The sequence below is a fragment of the Salvelinus namaycush genome, chromosome 14, assembly GCF_016432855.1.
Source record: "Salvelinus namaycush isolate Seneca chromosome 14, SaNama_1.0, whole genome shotgun sequence".
Lineage (NCBI taxonomy): Eukaryota > Metazoa > Chordata > Actinopteri > Salmoniformes > Salmonidae > Salvelinus > Salvelinus namaycush.
Genome location: NC_052320.1, coordinates 26490848 through 26511147, shown reverse-complemented (window position 1 = coordinate 26511147; position 20300 = coordinate 26490848). Strand labels below are relative to the sequence as shown.

Genomic DNA, 20300 nt, shown 5'->3' with positions numbered 1-20300 from the left:
ACAGCTCTTAACGCAGTTCCACTGGCCTGAAAACAACCACTATGTGGATCTAATTGAATAGAGCCCTTAATTGAAGACCAAAATATCAATATTTCAGGGACAAGCAATAGTTTTATTTTGTTCTAAAAAGAGGCTATTTAAAGAAATGCATCATAACATGATCCCTGTAAATGACAAAGGATTTAGGATGAGGTGGACACAAGGCTCAGGACTCACCAGATGAATGAATTAGTTTTGTCCAACACCCACAGGAGTCCTGACTGGCATCCTTAGTAATGTTAGGAAAGGTGCTTCACTTACAGCATGAGGCTCGTAAACGTTGTGTCCATTCTCAGGATGTGTGGGTCTGTATGTGACACTGGGCCCACCAGGTTTTTTTCTGCATAGAAAAGTCTTAGGCTGACCAAACAGTATAAATATTTTTACATTCAGGATGGTGAAATGTTTTCAGTGTAAACTTAAAACAATTAAAAAGCAGGAAGTATGTAGAAAAGATAATGGACCTATATATTTTTAAAAATAGATCATCTTTGAGAACTAACAAATCACCAAAATATAAATTAAACAGAATCTAAAATAAAAAAAGACGCTTTCATGAGTATTTTTATTATGACATGGGACCACCACTAGCTTTAAAAACTGCAACATTGCGGGCAAGAGTGACTGCGCCATTGACCATGCCCACCACCTAAACCCCAATCTGATCCAGAAAAACCCCTGGTCTGTCTGAGCCCTTCTCAGAGAGGGTGTTTGTGTTCATCTAATACACAGGTATCACCGCCACCCTCTAACTTCACCTTGTTAAGCGAATGAGGGGGAAAAAACAGAACATCTTTGAATCTGTCTTGTCTCTTTATTTAAGTGACTTTACTTACTACATTACATGGATGTAGGTTATACAATGTATTGTTGACAGTGAACAGTCATGTTAAAGGATATTTTAGTATTTCAGCTTTTAACAAGGCATTGGCTTGTGTTGGTCTATCACTAATTATTGCTATTTGAACACACACTAGTCAAAACACACTTAAAGGCCCAGTGCAGTCAAATTTAGATTTCTGTGTTTTTAAATATATTTCCACACCGAGGTTAGAATAATACTGAAATTATGATAATGTCCCTTTTTAGTGTAGTTTGAAAAGGACACCTGAAATTACAGCCTGTTTTGGTCTGATGAGGTTTTGGCCTACCTGCTGTCAGCACCAGGTGGGCAAGTAGTTAATAGACCAATAAGGAGTTCCAAACTACTGCCAATAACAGCTAGTTTTCTGTTTTGTTTTCCCCTCCCCACTCAGACCACTCCCAGACAGTCCTAGAAAAATTATTGCTTGAAATTCTTTGCTAAAAAGCTGTCTTTCTGACCATTTGAATTGAAAACAATCACAGTAAGGATTTGATATTGAGATAACGGCTGCATTGGACCTTTTAACACACATTGCAGTCATCTGAAAGAGTTTGGTACAGGAACACTACCAGGCTTCCATTTTCATTCTGCAATCTGGAAAGACAAGCAAGGTTGAAAGCAAAGGGGATACCTAGTCAGTTGTACAACTGAATGCATTCAACTGAAATGTGTCTCCGCATTTAACCCAACCCCTCTGAAGCGCTAGCCATGGACATAAACACAGAGTTGAACTGAAATCGGGGCTCACCTTGGCTGGCCCTGGGTCCCGGGTGCGCACAGTCACACGCAGTTTGTTGACCTGAGTCTCCGCCATGTCTGCCCTCTCCTCTGCGTTGTCCAGCTCATGAACCATCTTCCTGTACTTAGTGACGTTACAGTTCACCTGCTCCTCCTAGTGGGGCGAGAGGGAAATTACTTAATATTACAAAATATGTCAATTTATTGTTCAGTAATGGTAAGAAATTGTTGGTTCAGATGGGCTGTTGTGTGTGACTGAAGAGAACCTATAATACTCACCGCCTCCTCAGCCAGCCTCTTGTAGCTCTTGACTTTAGCCTGCAGCTTGTCAATGAGCTCCTGCATCCTCAGCAGGTTCTTCCTGTCCTCCTCAGCCTGAACAAACAGCAACAAACACTCAATAATGGACTGTCAAGGCATCTACTACCTTAATTGTCCTCAATCATCTGTTGATGCAGTGAAAGTGGTCCATTACTGCTTTTATTCTTCTGGTTCAACTACAACGTGTTGCTATGAAATGGGGGTACTGTGTAGGTGGGCATCAGTGAAGGTTGCTGAGGGAAGGACGGCTTATAATGATGGCTGGAGTGGAGCGTAATGGAGTGAATGGAATGGTATCCAGCATGTGTTTGATACCATTTGCTCCATTCCAGCCATTATTATGAGCTGTCCTCCCCTCAGCAGCCTCCACAGGTGGGCACTGACTGCTGTGGTTGGTTACCTGGTAGGAGAGCTCCTTGACCCTCCTCTCATACTTGCGTACTCCCTTCTGAAACTCTTCGCTCTTCTTCTGCTCACACAACAGCTCACTCTCCAGATCCCTCACCTGTGGGTCACAGAGGTCGGTCAGTTAGCCATTCATTGATGTTGTGCTGTGTGAGTTCCATTACGCCAATATACATTTTATTAAATGTTTAAGGGATTTGCTTTTTTGAAAAGTGAGGCAATCTAACCCCCCCCAAAAGAAGACCTTGTTAAAATACTATAGAAACCTTGCAACCTAATCATGAGATTTTAGCCTCTTGGGAAGGCTAGAAGATGCATAGTTCAGCCATAATCAAAGATTAAGTTGTGCATCTTTTTGCTGGAAGCACGAGGACATTATTTTTGCTCTAATTGTACAATTTTTCATTTAATTGAATTCATTTAATTGAATTTGCATGGCTTTATTCGCTTTAACGTGAACCTCACCCTGATCTCCAGCTTCTGGATCTGTTTCTTCCCTCCTTTGAGGGCGATCTGCTCTGCCTCATCCAGCCGGAGCTGCAGGTCCTTGATGGTCTGCTCCATGTTCTTCTTCATCCTCTCCAGATGAGAGCTGGTGTCCTGCTCCTTCTTCAGCTCCTCTGCCATCATGGCCGCCTGGACAGGAGATGAGGGAATATCATAACCCTAGTTTCAAAATGGACTGGATTTGTTGCCCCTTCACACAATTAAAGCATTGAATATTGTGAGATCAGGGGGTCACTCTCTAGGTAACTCACATCTGTGATGGCCTTCTTGGCTTTTTCCTCTGCATTACGGCACTCCTGTCCTGCCTCATCCACCTCCCCAGCCAGCATGGACAGGTTACTCTCCAGCTTTTTCTTATGGTTGATCAGGCTTGTGTTCTGTTCAAGCAGAATAAAATACTAGGGTTTCTGTGTGGCTAAGATATATCCAACAATCCTGTAACAATGTACACATCCTTCAAACCTTTCATCCTCTCATCCATCCCATGTCAGGCCCTAACCAGCCAGTTCCCTGAGGTGTCTCCTACCTGGGCATGCAGCAGGTTGACTCTCTCAGTGGCCTCCAGCAGTTCATGTTCGGCCATCTTGCGTCCGCGGTCAGTCTGCTCCACCACGGTGCATAGCTCCTGCACCTCGGCCACCAGCAGGTTGTTCCTGCGCTCCGTCAGGCCCCAGTGCTCCTTCAGCTCCTCATTCTGGTGGATGCGGTCGTCCAGCTCCAACTGCAGGTCCTGTAGACCCCATCAGACGACAGTGGTTAATGGTCACTGAACAAATGGTTTATTAATAACGATTCATGTAATTCTTGCCTATTTTTTTCTTTAGTTTTTTGCTAAAAAAGTTGTGTAGTTCCAGTAGTTAGCTACACGGCAAAAAAACAAACTACTGAAAACACTATCTAAATTTGATTTGAGTTCAACTACCAGTGGTGTAAAGTACTTAAGTAGTACTTTAAAGTATTTTCAATTAAGTAGTTGTTTGGGGGTCTACTATTTCTATTTTTTTACAACTTTTACTCCCATACGTATATGTTGGGATATGTACTTTTTTACTCCCATACAGTTTTCCCTGACACCCAAAAGTACTTGTTACATTTCGAATGCTCAGGCAGGACAGCCATATTGTTCAATTCACGCACCTATCAATATAACGTTTCATCATCCCTACTGCCTCTGATCTGGCGGCAGGGGGGAGTTTAGATGGTCATACCATGGATCATTTAACTATTTGATTTGGAATTTTAAGAACCCTTTGGGTATAATTATTATTCTTTTCTTTTTTTTTTATATTGCATTTGGCCTTAGCCCATAGTCGCATTGAATAACACATTCATAAATGGCAAAAAAGACAGTCAAAAAATAAATCCTAAGGAATAAGGTTTTGAAGTGTCTGTCATATCTAAGAGGTATAGATTTTTTTTTTTTTTTACACATATAACCCCTTATTTTTGTTGGCACAAAAGATATTTGTTCCATACTTCGATTTGTTTGTATGGGTTACATTCAGATGAGTCCCGTGACATTTGTGGGAGTCGTAGAGCAAAATGGAGAACACCATCGGGTTTGAGAGTCTTCCCTGTCCATGGAGTTCGGACACTACAGACGTTTTCGTGAGAAGACCATTTTTTGGGATGTCTCATGGTCTGACAAACACCGCTGTAGCTCGGCCACCTTGCACCGCAAATGTGGAAGGATGACATAGGAGGATGTGGTGGATTGAGACGCAGCCCATGCAAAAAAAACTGATATCTCCAGTTTAAACTGATAGATATTGATGGGGATTTCTTTATTATGTTACTCAGATTGAGACATGGGTGCATCAATAGACTTAAGGATTATAAGAAGATACTTTTAGACTTTTACTCAAGTCATATTTTACTGGGTGACTTTCACATGAGTCAATTTCTATTAGGGTATCTTTACTGTTACTCAAGTATGACAATTGAGTCCTTTTCCACCACTCATCTTCCACCAAGCTACTGCAGAATGTAGTTTAATTACTAGTTGAACTACATGCTTACTAGCTGAACTACTCCAACACTTGTTGTCTCCCCTATCTTAAGATGAATGCATTAATTGTAAGTCGCTCTGGATAAGAGCATTTGATAAATGTCTAAAATGTTAAATATCTGCCCTAAGTATGAATTGTGTTTCCTTACACGTGTTGTTTGTGTGACAAATCTATGACAATGTTGATAACTTAAAAGCATGAATTGTGTTAGTGCTCCACTGGCCTTAATCTGGCCCTGCAGGTGGTGCAGTAGTCTCTGGGACTCAGCAGCATGGCGGTTGGCATGGTTCAGCTGGACCGCCATCTCGTTCATGTCTCCCTCCATCTTCTTCTTCAGCCGTACCGCCTCGTTCCTGGACCTTGCCTCGGTCTCCAGGGTTGTCTGCAGGGACTCCAGGGAGCGCTGGTGGTTCCGGCTGCAGGAAAAGTGACAAATAGACTGCTTAGAGAGAGGAGCCTAAAACACCATCATGAATAATGACAAATCTGTGCTGCTTTTAAAAGCATACTGGAAAACTATCATGGATCATGAGTCCTTACCGGAGGCTGTCAATTTCCTCGTCTTTTTCGGCTATCTTCCTGTCGACCTCAGTCTTGAACTGGTTCAGCTCCAGTTGGACATGTAGGGTCTTGCTCTCCTCATGCTCAAGGGTGCCCTGACTCGGAGCAATAGAACAGTGTTACATTTAGCGGAGTTACAGAGTCTCACCAACCTAACACCCCTGTCAGATCACTCCTCTCAGGTTTCCACTGGTCTCTCTGTACCCTTGTGGTAAGAATAGACACTTTCCAACCACAGTCAGTTCTGTGTGCTCACCTCAGCTTCCTCCAGAGCAGCCTTGATGTCACTCTTCTCGACATCCAGAACCACCTTCATCCTCTCCAGCTCGTGGATGGTCTTCCCACCCTGGCTGATCTGGTCAGCTAGGTCAGCTATCTCCTCTGGGGAAACAATTAACACACTGGGTTAGATAGACAGGCCTTTGTGTTCACTCTTGTGACGTTTATTAGCATTGTCTTTAGACAGGTGGCGTCACTCCTACGACCACGCTCGTCCCTCAAACGACAATGGTTTATTGGTATTATTTAGAGCAGTGTTTACCTTGCAGGTTCTTGTTTTCCCGTTTGAGTGTCTCCAGGTGGTCTATGGCCTCCTCGTAGGAGTTCTTCAACTTGAAGAGTTCAGTGCTCAGGCTGCGAGACTCCTTCTGAGAGCTCTCCAGCTCCGACTGGCAATCCTCATACTTCTGCCTCCACTCTGACAGCACCTGCAGCATTTTACATTGTCAGTACTCATGTTTATGACTTATTGTGCAAAAGGGTTGTCATGCAAATTTGAAAATCCTTCTTTTGACAACTTACTAACTACTAATGCTTATGGGCTCACTGCTTACCTTGTCAAAGTTGCGTTGTCTCTTGTCCAGGGCAAGGGCAGCAGCATTGGAGTGCTCCAGGTCCACCATCAGCTCTTCGATTTCGGTCTGCAGACGGTGCTTGGTTTTCTCCAGAGAGGAGCATTTAGCATGAGATCCCTCCACTGCCTCTTCAGTGTTCTGCAGACGCACCGCCAGCTTCTTCCTTTAAGGTCACAGTCAGGGGTTAACATGAACGTTTATCAGAAGAGCAATAAGCCAGTATTGTTCAAAAGCTTTTTTCACGCTCATTTATGTAGACAAACAGATCATTTGAGAGCATCAGACTTACTTTGCTTCCTCCAGCTCCTCAGTCCTCTGGATGGCATCGATCTCATACTTGGTCCTCCACTGAGCCACCTCAGCGTTGGCCTTGACTAGGGCCTGCTGCAGCTCAGACTTGGCCTCCTGCTCCTGCTCATACTGCTCCCTAAGCAGGTCACAGTCATGTCTGGAGGACTGGAGGGCATGGGCCAGGGCATTCTTAGCCTGGGACAGACGAGGAAGAAATCACATCATTCATATTCTTGTTATGGGGTCCGACAGGAAAAAGCCTTTAATCTTTTTAATTTTTACATATCAGGTTGATCACTTAATGTTTTACTTAAGTGTGACCTCTGACCTTGTTCTCCTCCTCCAGCAGTTTTTTCAGTTCCTCCGTGTTCTGGCTGAAGGAGATCTTGGTGCGCTGCAGCTGACTGACCATAGCCTCCCGCTCCTCCAGCCTACGGCTGTACTCAGCTACACACAGAGAAGACAGAGGGAGAGAAACATTTGGTGAGTTTCCCAAGGTCGGTTGACCTTCTGTCATGCCCTGCCATGGCCCGTGTGACCCTTACAGCTCTCAGTGACAGCGCAGGCTCTCTGGTTGCTGATGTCAGTCAGTTGTCTCTGGAGCTCCTCTACTTTGGCCCGGGCCTCGTTCATCTGATCCTCATACAGATGACACATCTTCTCTGTGGTAGCCTGTTATTAAGCAAAACTCTGCCTTAGCATACATGACATAACACTCAGTATTTTCTAACTTCTCATACTGTTGCAGGCCATCCCAACTAGCCTTGTGTCTGGGACACTGAGGAGACCGCAACATCTCAGTGACCAGGCGAACCCTCTCTCCCCCTCACCTTGGACTTGGAGAGGCGCTCCAGGTTAGAAGCCAGGTCCTCTGCTTCCATCCTGTACTCCGCCTTCTCCTTCTCCAGCTTCTGTTTGACGCGCTGTAGCATATCAATCTGCCCGCCCAGCTCTGCCATGCTGTCAGCGTGCTTCCTCCTCAGGGCGGCCGCTGTGGCCTCGTGGTGAAGCCCCGCCTCCTCCAAGTCTCTCCGCATCTTCAGGAAGTCCTGCTCGCGCTTCTTGTTCATGGCGATCTGGGCGGCCGAGGCCCCGCCTGCCTCCTCCAGCCTCTCGCTCAGTTCCTCCAGCTCCCGGGACACGTCGCCACGCTGCTTTTCTGCCTTGGTCCTCCACTGCCTCTCCGCCTCCAACTCCTCCTCCACTTCCTCGATACGAGTCTGAGGGAGAGGCAGGGTAACATTTACATGAGCAATTTAGTAACATACCTTATCCTCCAATGGAGATGTCTTTATAAGTGCTAAATGTCCTTTTATCTTCTGTACTTTGTTGTTTTTGATTACGCATACATGTACATAGATGATGTGATGCATTATAGATGACTCCAAAGGAAATACTCTACCACGTTTAACTATGACCGCATTTATTGTTTAAAAACTGGTGGTCCACAATGTGGCTTTTAAAATCTTTTTTTTTGGTATTGTCAACTATTGTATCATTGTGGAGTGATGCTTTAATACATTTTTCTAACTAACTTTACAAAAGAAGAGCATGTAGAGGCATATAGATAGACATACTTGCAATTCCTTCATTTTCTTTTGGAGTTGAATGACTAGGGCTTGCTCATCTTCCACCTTAGAACTGAACTGACTCATTTCAAAGTCTTTTCTATACAGGGAGAGATAGTGAGGAGTCAGAGAAATAGACAGTACAAAAAATATTTAACATAGATAAACATTTCACTGTAAAATGCTGATACGTGATTCATTTGCAGACTAATTGACAGTCAGTAGGTAGTTTATTTATACTTGGTCAGTTAACAAGGATTTCACAGACCACTTATAAAGGCCGTATTAACTAACAGATTGAAGAGATGATTCTCACTTCTTGAGTTTCTCCTCCAGCTGCTGCTTGTCATTCTCCAGGTCCATGACAGACTCCATGGACAGCTTCAGATCCCCCTCCAGCTTACGCTTGATCCGCTCCAAATCCATACGCACCTTCTTCTCCTGCTCCAAGGAACCTTCCAACTTGGAGGGGGGGGGTTACATCAGTATAACATATCGCTATGTGCTTAACTAAGGAGATAGTTAGGTTACTGTTTGAGGTTAAAGTGTGTATTTTTCATGCCCCTTTACTCACATCGTCCACTTGCTGCTCCAGCTTGACCTTGGCCTTGCTCAGAACGTTGCCCTTGTCCTCCTCGATCTGCAGGTCAGTCAGGGCCTGCTGGTGGGCCTCCTGCAGAGCCGCCTTCTCCTTGGTCAGGCTCACGATGGACTCGTCCACAACACCAATTTCCTCCATCAGGTTCTTCACCTGAGGAAAGATGGGGAACAAACAATGTGGAACAAATATAATATATCAGAAGAAAAGGAAATATACCAGCAATGTGAGAAATAATCTCTGAAATATAATATACAGTACAGTAAATTGACTGCCCAGGTAAAACCAAGAGGTTTACAGGAATGCTGAATAATGTCTCTGCAAGCAGTGAGCCACCATTCCCCTGCTCACCTTGTTCTCTGTGCCATGTCTCTCCTTCTCCACCTTGGCCAGGGTGATCTCCAGGTCGTCGATATCCTTCTTCAGCTCTGCACACTCGTCCTCCAGCTTGCGTTTCTTGGCAGTCAGGCTGGCGTTCATCTCCTCCTCGTCTTCCAGTCTCTCCATCAGCTCTTTGATCTTGGCCTCCAGCTGCAGCTTGGCCTTGATCAGCAGGTCACAGCGGTCTTCTGCATCCGCCATGTTGTCCTGCTCCTGAGGTCAGGGGTCACACAGAGACTTCCTGTTTAGTACTTCCCCTTAGCATCTCTTATCTTGATTTATTGCCTAATTGTCTCTGGTTGAATCTTATTAAAAGTCCACATTAATCTTGTCTCATCATATTGTCTTCATCTTTACTAATCCTGTCTCATTAATCCTCTTAATGTTATTCTGTTGTACAGTGTGTTCTCTGATCTCATCTGTAAACACTCACTGCCTGCAGCTGCAGGGCCAGGTCGTTCTTCTCCTGGATCAGGGCCACCTGTCTCTCCTCCACCTCCTTGCGCTTGGTCTCTGACTTGTCAAATGCCTCCTTCAGCTTGGCAAACTCCTCCTTGAGGGCGGCCAGCTCCTTCTCGGCCGTGGCACTCCTCAGGAGAGGCCGGAGCTTGAAGAACAGCATCATCCATGGCCAATTCTTCACCTCTGCAAATGCACGGATGTTCCACTGGATCACCTCTATAGCCTCTCTGTGGAGGTAGAGGGTGAAGGCATTCAGGGTTACACAGAGGTGAATGATTTGTGTGCACTAAGGTGATGAAGTAAGTTGTATTTTCCGAATGACCTTTTAAGAATGAACAAAGGAAAGGGAAAATACTTCAACATATGCCTGATTTGATTAGGGATAGAGAAGTGAGAGGATAACACATTTAAAGTGTGTATTAGTAGAGCTTTTTGGAAATAGGCTGTGAAGCAGTAGACCATAAAGGTAGCTAGAATTCTTTGTCCTATGGCTTTCCACCCGTACACTTGTGTCCAATGAACTGGTCATGGTGGGCTGGTGGCGTGGTCCAGATTCCTCCCTTCCTCCTGTTCTAAATTAGATCTGTGTGTGCCCTGCTTACCAAATATGGCCCAGCGAGCGCCGGTCATTGGATCATTTGCTTTACAATAGCGGGTGCTATGACACAGCAAGCATTCCAGCCGGGGAAATAAATCAATAGTGAATCCCAGGAAAAGCAAGGCAGAGACTCACTGTGGGCCAGACAAAGGTCAGGTAGAGGTCCTTTATCTGAAACTCCAGCCCTCTGTGAAACCGAAGACTTAATCCCTTATCACCTGACCAGTTATTCCAGCTATGTGGGGGCTCTGAACTCCAGGCTCCATGGACAAAAGGGGGCCGGGGGAGAATGCGTTATTATTAATACGAGGCTGGGCTGGAGGACATGACAGCTGCTGTTACTGATCTTTAAGGGCCATGTGTCAACCCCTCCTGTTTTTGTAAGCACCATTTGCACCCGGAGGTTATAACGGGCTATTTCCACCAGGACCACACACACACACAATGTAAAGCAAGCAAGTGCTGACACACGCTTGCCACACTCCACGCATGCCACGTACATACCGACAAACCTGAGGGCAAATACACACACTAACCCACACAGTTCCCATACAAAACACTACTAAATAACCTTGTCAATAAAAATGTTTTGGGTTGGGCCTGAAAACTCAACACAGCAGTCCCAGTGGAAACGCCTGACCTGTGTTACCTACCTCTTGTCCATCATCTTGCGTCTCTCCATCCTCATGAGTTTGCCCCGCAGCATAGCCTGCAGCATGGTAAGGATCTCCGATAGCCTTTCATCCCTCATGTCCTCCAGCAGGCCCAGCAGCCCTGCCTTGAAAAACACCTGAGGACACCCAGACCATACTGTCAGTTATAGTGGATCTCTCGAAGTCTGCCCCCATACACATGAACATACTGTCTGTTTCTGTCAACAACCGATGAGGAGTGGCCATACTATAAGCTTCAGCCCCAACACAAGGGACACCTGGAGATGAGATCTCAAAACGCAAGGGTATCTCTCAGCTGCAAACTCATCCAGGTGCACTAGTGCCAGTCATACAGTATCCACCTTGGTTTTTCCAAACTTGTACTGGGTGTGGTCTATGTCCAGGGAGCCCAGCAGCTTCTCCACAGCCTTCCTGCTGTCCACAAAGGAGTTCTCTGGGATCGCCATGGGGTTCAGGATACGATAGCTGCACAGGAAAGAACACACAGCAGGGAAGACAAAGAAAGTCATTTATTCTGCACATATTGCCATTTTGATAACGAGACGGTCCACACGTGTTTTGCTGCGTTCACAATGGCAGTCCAATTCTGATATTGTTTTTCTCCGCAAATTGGTCTTTTGACCAATCACATCAGATCTTTTCACATCAGATCTTTTTCAGAGCTGATCTGATTGGTCAAAAAAAAAAAAATAGTTACAAAAAGATCAGAATTAGGCTTCCTGTCAAAATACAGCCTTTGTGTCTCTGTATGTTAAAGTTCAACATTGTCCAGAGAGGTGCTGTGCCCACCGTTGTTTGAACTCTGCATATAGGATCCGGTTAGGGAAGCCCTTCCTGCAGATACGGATTCCCTCCAGTACTCCGTTACACCGCAACTGGTGGAGGACCTGGAATGGGTCCAAGCCCCCTGGGATAAAGAGGACAGAAAGAATCAATCTTACAGCACTGAGACACCTAGCAGCAGAGATGGAGCCAATGGTGACAAGGTGAAGTCAGTTGTATTAAAGCTTTAGATATGTCATAATCCATTACCTGGAGTCTTTGACTCATTGGGGATAATGCATCGCACAAAGTGAGGCTGGGTGCTGCGTAGGTTGGCCATCAGTTTGTTCAGATTTTCCTGCAAATGGGCAGATTAGCAGAAAGTGGGTATGATTTATAATTCAATCAGCAAGTAAAGTGTCTTAGTTGATAAATCCCACATCCTTTTGATCCAATCCTGTACCTCACCTGAAACAACAATGTGTTGAGCGAACATTACATTAAGGAAGTGAGGGTGCTCTTCTCCAAGGTGTGTCTTACCTCATCCTCGTTCTCAGTCAGAGGCATGAAAGAGTGGAGGTAGCACAGACTTAAAGTGATGTTCATGAGTTGAGTTACCTAAACATCACTGCAAGTCTTAACTACTTCCCTCTTAACTCAGGCACGTCACCGTGACTTCAGGAACACAGAGCACATTTAAATACTTCCCTTCTTCTGATCTTTACTAAACAATACGACACTTAGACACACTCTCTTGTAATGCCCGTCTGTCTCTACCTCACTCTTACACACCTTGTGAAGCTGTGACACAGTCTGGAAGGAGCCCCCTTTCTTCCTCTTTCCTTTGGCCTCGGTCTTTGGATCAGCAGCTGGAAGATCAAACCGTGGATCATGAGGACTTCATTTCCCCATTTACTGTAGTTTCACTTTCAAATATGTGAAGATATAAAGTTGAAAAAATACCTGCATCACTACTGATGAAGTTCTCAAAGAGGCTTGCCAACAGTTTGTTAGATGACCTCTGGAAGCAGGTGACGACTGTCTCATTTAAGGGGTCTTTGTTTTTGTCCAGCCATCCACTGATGTTGTATGGTACCTGGAGAGGGGTGGAGAGAGAGGGAGGGTCAATGATGACATCAACAGATTTGTATAAAAGTAAATGTCTCAAATTAACCGTGGGTAGAAACACACCCATTCCACACACAACAGCAGACTGGAACACTTACCACTCCTGCATAGTGCACCAGCTCAAAGTGGGTCTCATATTTGCGTTTCTTGTCAAGCCGTGGCTTGAGGAAGTTGGGAGACTTGCCCACGTGGTTGTCATACAGCTTGGTCTTAAAGCTGACATCAGTGGCCTTTGGAAACATGCATTCTTCCTCCAGGATGGACAGTATGCCCATGGACTGCAGGAAACACACAAACAGTATAATATCACACACACATACAACCCCCCCAACATTGGCAGTTCCTTCAGCTCTAGCCCCTTATTTGAATGGCTGAGACAACAGACACACACCTTCTCTATGAGGTTGATACAGGCTTGTAGATCCAGGCCAAAGTCTATAAAGGTCCAGTCAATCCCCTCCCTCTTATACTCCTCCTGCTCCAGGATGAACATGTGGTGGTTGAAATACTGTTGCAGTTTCTCATTGGTAAAGTTGATACACAGCTGCTCAAAGTTGTTAAACTTGAGCGGAGAAAGGAGAGATGGGGAGGGGGGGTAGAAAAGAAGGATAGGTTTATGAGCTGAAACAGTCTGGAGAAAGACTATATCAAATCATGCAGAGTTTGGTCAGAAGCAGGCTTTATAATGTGTAGGCCTACCGCGAAGATCTCAAACCCTGCAATGTCCAGCACACCGATGAAGAACTGGCGAGGCAGTGCCGTGTAGAGGCTCTTGTTAATCCGGCCCACCATCCACTTGAACATGCGGTCGTATGTGGATTTGGCTAGAGCACCAACTGAATAGTTCACCTACACAAAGGAAACATAGCTGTTACAGTATATCACAGACTCAGAAAACAATATTGGAAATGTGAATAATATTTGCTTTAAGTCCATAATACCTTCTTGTTCTACAGGTGTTTTACAGAGACAGAGAAAGAGAGCTCACCTGCTCAACAGTCTGGCCCTTGATGATGTACTCGTTCCCCACTTTGACCCGAGGGTGCAGCAGTCCTTTGATGAGGTCAGCTGAACTGATCCCCATCAGGTAGGAGGCTTTGTCAGCACCTGAAGAGCAAAGCACATACATACCCACTGTATGTATTGGGTGGTGTTCTATATTGACACTGTTAAGAGTAAATATATTCTATTCATGTTTCATTAAGTAAATGGAATTGGGGACTCACTTTCAGTGCCGTCAGCTTCTGCTTGCTCCTCTCTCTGAACCGTCTTGAACTTCATGTTGCCAAAGTGCATGATGGCCCCCACTATTTTATAGCAGCCATACTTCTCCTCAGGAGTGAAGCCCAGACTGTCCATAGCATGCTGAGGGAGGGGTCAGGGAGGGAGAGAGACAGAGAGTTAGGAGAAAACAGACAGGATAGAGAGACACACAATAGAGATGGAACTCAACATAGCAGAGAGAAGGAAAGAGCATTCGTAGAAAGAGGCAGAGCTTACATCTGTGGCCAACAGTTCCTCTTCGTCATTCATGTTCTCCACTTTTGTCACACCCTGGGAGCAAAAGTGGTAGTCGAAGGGATTGGTGGAAATCAACAAAATGTCTGGAAGATCAACGAGAAGACATCATGTTAAAGGCATTGGACACTTGGAGAACTCTGAACTGATAAAACTATTGGGATAGATATTTTCTCATTTAATGTATCCATTGCTAAATATGCCCTTAGCTGTGATCTTTGGTTGTAGCCTTCCAATACCTTGAAGCTCTGGTTTCTTGTGAGATAAAATCTGGTAGTAGATATGGTAGCTCCTCTCTTCAGGCTGCTGAAAGACTACTCTGGACTTCTCCAGAAGATCTACAAATGGTGACAGTGCAGAGGAGGTTTGCATTGGCCTGGAGGAAAACTGTTGGATGTGAAAAACTAAATTCTACATGGTGTGATGTCAGACAGCTTACATATGTCAATATCAGCAGAGGCCAGTTTCCCTGTAGGACCGAAGTGGATCCTGATGAACTTGCCCTAAGTCGAGAGAGATGAGAGAGATTCATAACACAAACACACATTCTTATCCATTCTACTCAGAAGAGATGTTGAGTCAATCTGTGTAGTGATAAATGACATTACACTCACAAATCGGGAGGAGTTGTCGTTCCTCAGTGTTTTGGCATTACCAAAAGCCTCCATGGCTGGGTTAGCCGCAATGATCTGGTCCTCTAAGGTACCCTGGGGAAGTAAAAGATGTGTGACTTGATGCCAATTGCTGTAAGGATGGCAACATGATTTTAAGGAAAGCACAAGGTGATTTTTCTCACTGATTGTCGTGTGAAGAGATAATGTATTAGAGGGGGAGAAATGGACTTCCAAATAGGACTAATGTGTAACATGATGATGGAAGGAGGATAGAAACACATCTGGGTAAAAGTCAAAAAACAAAATAGGGTATCAACTTAGATGGTAAAATAAAAAGACAGTTGCAAAAAGTAACTGGATAAAGTAGGGCGAAAAGGATGGAATAAAAAGGGATTACAAAAAACAGGCATGTTTTGGGACAAGGAAGTCTGCAGGATCAGGGAGACAAACAGCAAAGGTAACTCTTTGGTTTGCAAACCAGGGAAAGCCAGGGGGAAAACTTTAGGCTAGCTACAGGTAAAATACACACAACCAGTAGTTATCAAAGTCAAATATAACAAGCTTGTCCAAAAAAAACTAAATGCAAAAAGGAATGAAAGATGAAAAAGGGTTTAGGTTGAAAAAAGGGTGGGGGAATGTTCAAATCTGGGAAGCTCTCTGCCTTACTCCTTTCTTGGCTGCATCACCCAGGGCTGCTACAATGGCAAAATACTGAATTACACGTTTCGTGTTGACTGTTTTGCCAGCACCGGATTCTCCGCTGGGAGTGGTAGACAAAAATGTATTTCAAAAATATCAACATAATTATAATGAAAAATGTATGTACCGCACTCTGACAAGAGTGTTTCCATCAGCACAGTAAATACTGTAATGCAAGAGGCCCTTGGAAGGGAAGTCGAAACCTAAATAATAAGCGCCAACTAAATGCTTTGGAGGGAGTATGAATTGTATGTTTTGTGTGAATTGTAACAATTGATTAGAATAAATACAAATTTGTAGAAAACACATTTCAGTTATTTGAAAACAAATACAGGCGTGTCAATCTAGTGGCAGCGTTAGAATAGAGCAGTGCTTTGACTTACGTGATGAGCATGGATTGATTCTCACAATCTATTAAGAGAACATATTGCCCAGAGTTAGCAGAAAAATAAGTATTTTTAGGCATTGTGTAAGCACTGAACATATTTTATCTAAATGTAGAACATGGATTCTTAATTCCAAAATGACACAGCTTCTATGTTTAGAGTGTGTATTGAGACCAAAGACTGTATTGGTTGAGACTTACTGCGCAACATATCATTGTAGGCGTTGTCAGCGATGGCGTAGATATGGGGCGGGGTCTCATTGCGCCTCTTGCCTTTGTAGGCAGCGATCACATCAGACGAATAGACGGGAAGATACTTATATGGGTTGATTGTCACACAGAACAACCCAGAGTAGGTCTGCAGAGAGAGATGAGATGAGAGAAAGAAAGAGATGACAGACAAATTGGTTGTGTGAGAGATATAGACAAGGAGAGAGAGTTAAACAGAAAGGAAATTAAATTAATAAAAGTATCATGAAACGCTAAAATAAATAGGCCACATATAGAGTGTGAGACACAGTCTCACTGGTTCAGAATAGCCTCAGTTTATCCTCCCCTCTATGGTGTGATGTACAGAACCGCCACTCACATAGATCATCCACATACTGTAGCGCCTGGTGAGGTTGAAAAGCACAGAGGCTTCATTGAGGTTGGTCAGCATGGCCATGTCCTCAATCATGTCAAACTTCGGAGGGTTTGTCTGCTGAATGTCATCCTCTTTCACAACCAGAGTCTTTGAAAGAGAAGGGGGAAAAACAACAGTGTACGTCTATAGTCAATTCATACAGTAGGTAGGTGATAATATATCACTTAATTCAAGGGATTTAAAGCACTACTGTACCACATCATATTCAACTTTTGGTACTAACATTTCATATACATTCTATTAGGTCTGCGGAAAAATATATAACAGTCCGTGCACTTCAGAACAAAGAGAAGTATTTTTGGATTTAGCTACTGTATATCATGGACTTAATGAGGTCAGTTTCAACAAGTGTTGAAGAGAAGAGTCAGTATTATGATATCACTTTCTGCCATATTAACTACAAGACAAGTGCTCAAACTATCCTTATTATGTTGTATTCAACCCAACAACTAGCTGACCAACCCTTCCATCTTTGGTCTCCACAGTGGCTTTGTCACCATCCAGTACTTTGACTTCCACCTCGATGTAAGCCTCCTTCTCATCCGGGATCCAGACTCGTTTTGTACCTGAGCAAAATAATAGAAAGTTTATGGCATTTAGAGGGGCAAAAACTTAACAAAAAATGTGTACCATCAAAACTTGCAAAACTGTAGAAAATCTCATGGTCGGCTTCCATATGTTTTTGTTTGTTTTTTTGTCCATAGATAGTAGTGTATGGCATGACAAATACAATTGTTGAACTGATGTGCATTTCTGACAGTTATCCTACCATCAAAAGCCAGGGTCCTGGCGGCCAAAGCCTCCAAATTGGTGAGACGTAGGAACGAGGCTGCATCCCCGAAATCTTTAGTTTCATTAAAGCGAGACATGGTGACAACTCCGCAGGAAAAAACAGCACCAACGCACCTACAATGAATAAGAGCAACAACTTAAACACATTGAAGACATGCTCAAAACTGCCGGAGACGATTTGAATTGTAAAATGTGATTATCAATAGGCCTATTATTATAAAATGATGGTTAGTTGGTGCATCTGGTATACTAACCGTTGAACGCACTGTTAACGTTTAGCTAGTGAGCTAAAGTCTCTTTTATTGTCCTCCTCAAGGTCAGGGTTAGCGGGAGCTATGTCAGACATCCCCATGTGTCCCCTTCCTCAGCAGCCTATTGGCCCGGACCGTGTGCACGGACGGTCACGAATAGCAATCTGCATTTTTATCTCTTCTCAAACCTACAGTAGGCCAGTTATTTTTAAAACGGCATTGTTTTACAGAGGATTACGTCAATGTTTGACTTCATTCTGTCAATCATAAACTGTACATAGTCATCTCAACGTGCAGAAGATGTGCACGTTTACACTGTAAATCAATTGGAACAGCGGTGTTCTTTTCTGTCCATGCCATGAAACATAATGTTTTCATTCTATTTGATTATTTTTATTAGAAACATAATACGATCTGAATATGGAACAAACTTGAATCTGAATGTACAGAAGGCCCCATCTGTGCAAAAACTGGTTGAATCAAGGTTGTTTCCGCGTAATTTCAATACAAAAAATGTATGTGATGACATTAAATCAACGTGGAAAAAATATTTGAAAAAAGTGATAAAAGTAAGGGAATTTACGTATTTTGTAACACCCAACTTTTCCCTAAATCCAATGACGCGCTGAAATGTGTCCGATGGGTCAGGGAGTTTCGTGTTCCTGCCTGGTGCACAATGTAATTGGTATGAGCTTCAGAAGTTGACTGTGACTGTTGTGGCAATTAGAAAATATAGCTTGTCAAGATGTTCCATGTTACAGATTAAAGTTGACCACTAACTCATATAATGATTGACCTGGACATTAAAGACAATTCATGATGATACCATTTGGTTATCAAATAGTAATAGACAAGGCTATATATCAATGAAAGGGGGGATGACTGTAATGTTGGAGGTAGGCGTGTGAAAATAGATGGGGGAAAACTGAGCCAGTGGGAGTATGCAGGGTGGGGATATGGTGGGTTGGAGTCAGTGGGGTAAAGTACTTAAGTAAAAATACTTTAAAGTACTACTTAAGATCTTTTGGGGGGTATCTGTAGCTTGACTATTTATATTTGACAACTTTTACTTTTACTTCACTACATTCCTAAAGAAAAAAATGTACTTTTTACTCCATACATTTTACCTGACAACCAAAAGTACTCGTTACATTTTGAATGCTTAGCAGGACAGGAAAATTGATGAATTGACAAATTCACTCACTTATGAAGACAACACATGGTCATCCCTTCTGCCTCTGATCTGGACTCACTAAACACAAATGCATCTTTTGTAAATGATGTCTGAGTGTTGGAGTGTGCCCCTGGCTATCTGTAATGATGTCTGAGTGTTGGAGTGTGCCCCTGGCTAACCATACATTTTAAAAACAAGAAAATGGTGCTGTCTGCTTTGCTTAATGAAGGAATTTCGAAATTATTTATACTTTATACTACTTTTACTTTTGATACTTAAGTATATTTAGAACCACATACTTTTAGACTTTTACTCAAGTAGAATTTTACTGGGTGACTTTTCCTTCTACTTCAAGTAACTTTCTATTAAGGTGTCTAATACTTTTACTCAAGTATGACAATTGGGTGCTTTTTCACCACTGGTTGGAGGGCTTCCAAACATATCTGCCTATCAGCACTTAAGGAGCTTGTTAATTACTGTAAACTCAACTAACAAATTCCAGGTGAACGGTTCTTTCCTAGACTTTTGATCTCAGTGTGCCTACCAACCCCCAAAAGAGAAAATATGTTTATCTTTAATCAACAGCAGGTGGGTAAAATTGTGTGACAGGACGCCAACTCTTTGAAGTGACTGTTTCTTTATGGTCCTATTGGTTTGGATATGGTTAACAAAGCCCCATATACTACCCACCACTGCGACCTGTACGCTCTCGTTGGCTGGCCCTCGCTTCATACTCGTCGCCAAACCCACTGGCCCCAGGTCATCTACAAGTCTCTGCTAGGTAAAGCCCCGCCTTATCTCAGTTCACTGGTCATCATAGCAGTACCCACGCATAGCACGCGCTCCAGCAGGTATATCTCACTAGTCACCCCCAAGGCCAATTCCTCCTTTGGCCGCCTTTCCTTCCAGTTCTCTGCTACCAATGACTGAAACTAACTGCAAAAATCACTGAAGCTGGAGACTCATATCTCCCTCACTAGCTTTAAGCACCAGCTGTCAGAGCAGCTCACAGATCACTGCACCTGTACATAGCCCATCTGCAAGTAGCCCATCCAACTACTTTATCCCCATTCTTTATTTATTTATTTATTTTGCTCCTTTGCACCCCAGTATCTCTACTTGCACATTCATCTTCTGCACATCTATCACTCCAGTGTCTAATTGGTATATTGTAATTAATTCGCCACCATGGCCTATTTATTGCCTTACCTCATTTGCACACACTGTATATAGATTTTCTTCAACTGTATTATTGACTGTATGTTTTGTTTATTCCATGTGTAACTCTGTGCTGTTGTATGTGTCGAACTGCTTTGCTTTATTCTTGGCCAGGTCGCAGTTGTAAATGAGAACTTGTTCTCAACTAGCCTACCTGGTTAAAAAAAGGTGAAATATATATCTATATTTTTTTTAAACAAGCAGTGCCCTTGTACAGTACACCTATGTACACTTTATACAAT

At 43.5% G+C, this 20300-nt stretch overlaps 1 protein-coding gene across 1 annotated transcript; it reads right to left on the bottom strand.

Annotated features, from left to right (window-relative positions):
* Window positions 1–699: 699 nt before the first annotated feature.
* Window positions 700–17492, bottom strand: LOC120059329 (myosin-7-like). Its single transcript, XM_039008305.1, has 42 exons — window positions 17393–17492; window positions 17086–17189; window positions 16567–16710; window positions 16179–16335; window positions 15976–16003; window positions 15560–15653; window positions 14894–14986; window positions 14719–14782; window positions 14519–14617; window positions 14262–14365; window positions 13988–14126; window positions 13750–13868; window positions 13461–13610; window positions 13153–13323; window positions 12860–13039; window positions 12597–12729; window positions 12426–12502; window positions 11904–11991; window positions 11661–11778; window positions 11213–11336; window positions 10851–10987; window positions 9571–9826; window positions 9108–9350; window positions 8733–8909; window positions 8475–8620; window positions 8168–8258; window positions 7421–7810; window positions 7136–7262; window positions 6919–7037; window positions 6589–6785; window positions 6279–6462; window positions 5987–6152; window positions 5702–5826; window positions 5425–5540; window positions 5108–5300; window positions 3402–3605; window positions 3127–3252; window positions 2834–3004; window positions 2364–2468; window positions 1922–2017; window positions 1653–1796; window positions 700–1498 (listed from the first exon to the last, which is right to left on the bottom strand). Exons 1-42 carry the CDS (start codon window positions 17490–17492, stop codon window positions 1487–1489), a joined length of 5811 nt encoding a protein of 1936 aa, XP_038864233.1. The 3' UTR covers window positions 700–1486.
* Window positions 17493–20300: the final 2808 nt, after the last annotated feature.

Excerpts from the sequence above, each read along its gene's own strand:
- LOC120059329 (XM_039008305.1), bottom strand. The coding sequence starts at position 17,492 with ATGTCTCGCTTTAATGAAACTAAAGATTTCGGGGATGCAGCCTCGTTC. Across the intron at positions 17,190-17,392 it reads CAGGACCCTGGCTTTTGATG|GTACAAAACGAGTCTGGATC; the intron begins GTAGGATAACTG and ends TATTTTGCTCAG. Across the intron at positions 1,797-1,921 it reads AGAGGCTGGCTGAGGAGGCG|GAGGAGCAGGTGAACTGTAA; the intron begins GTGAGTATTATA and ends TCGCCCCACTAG.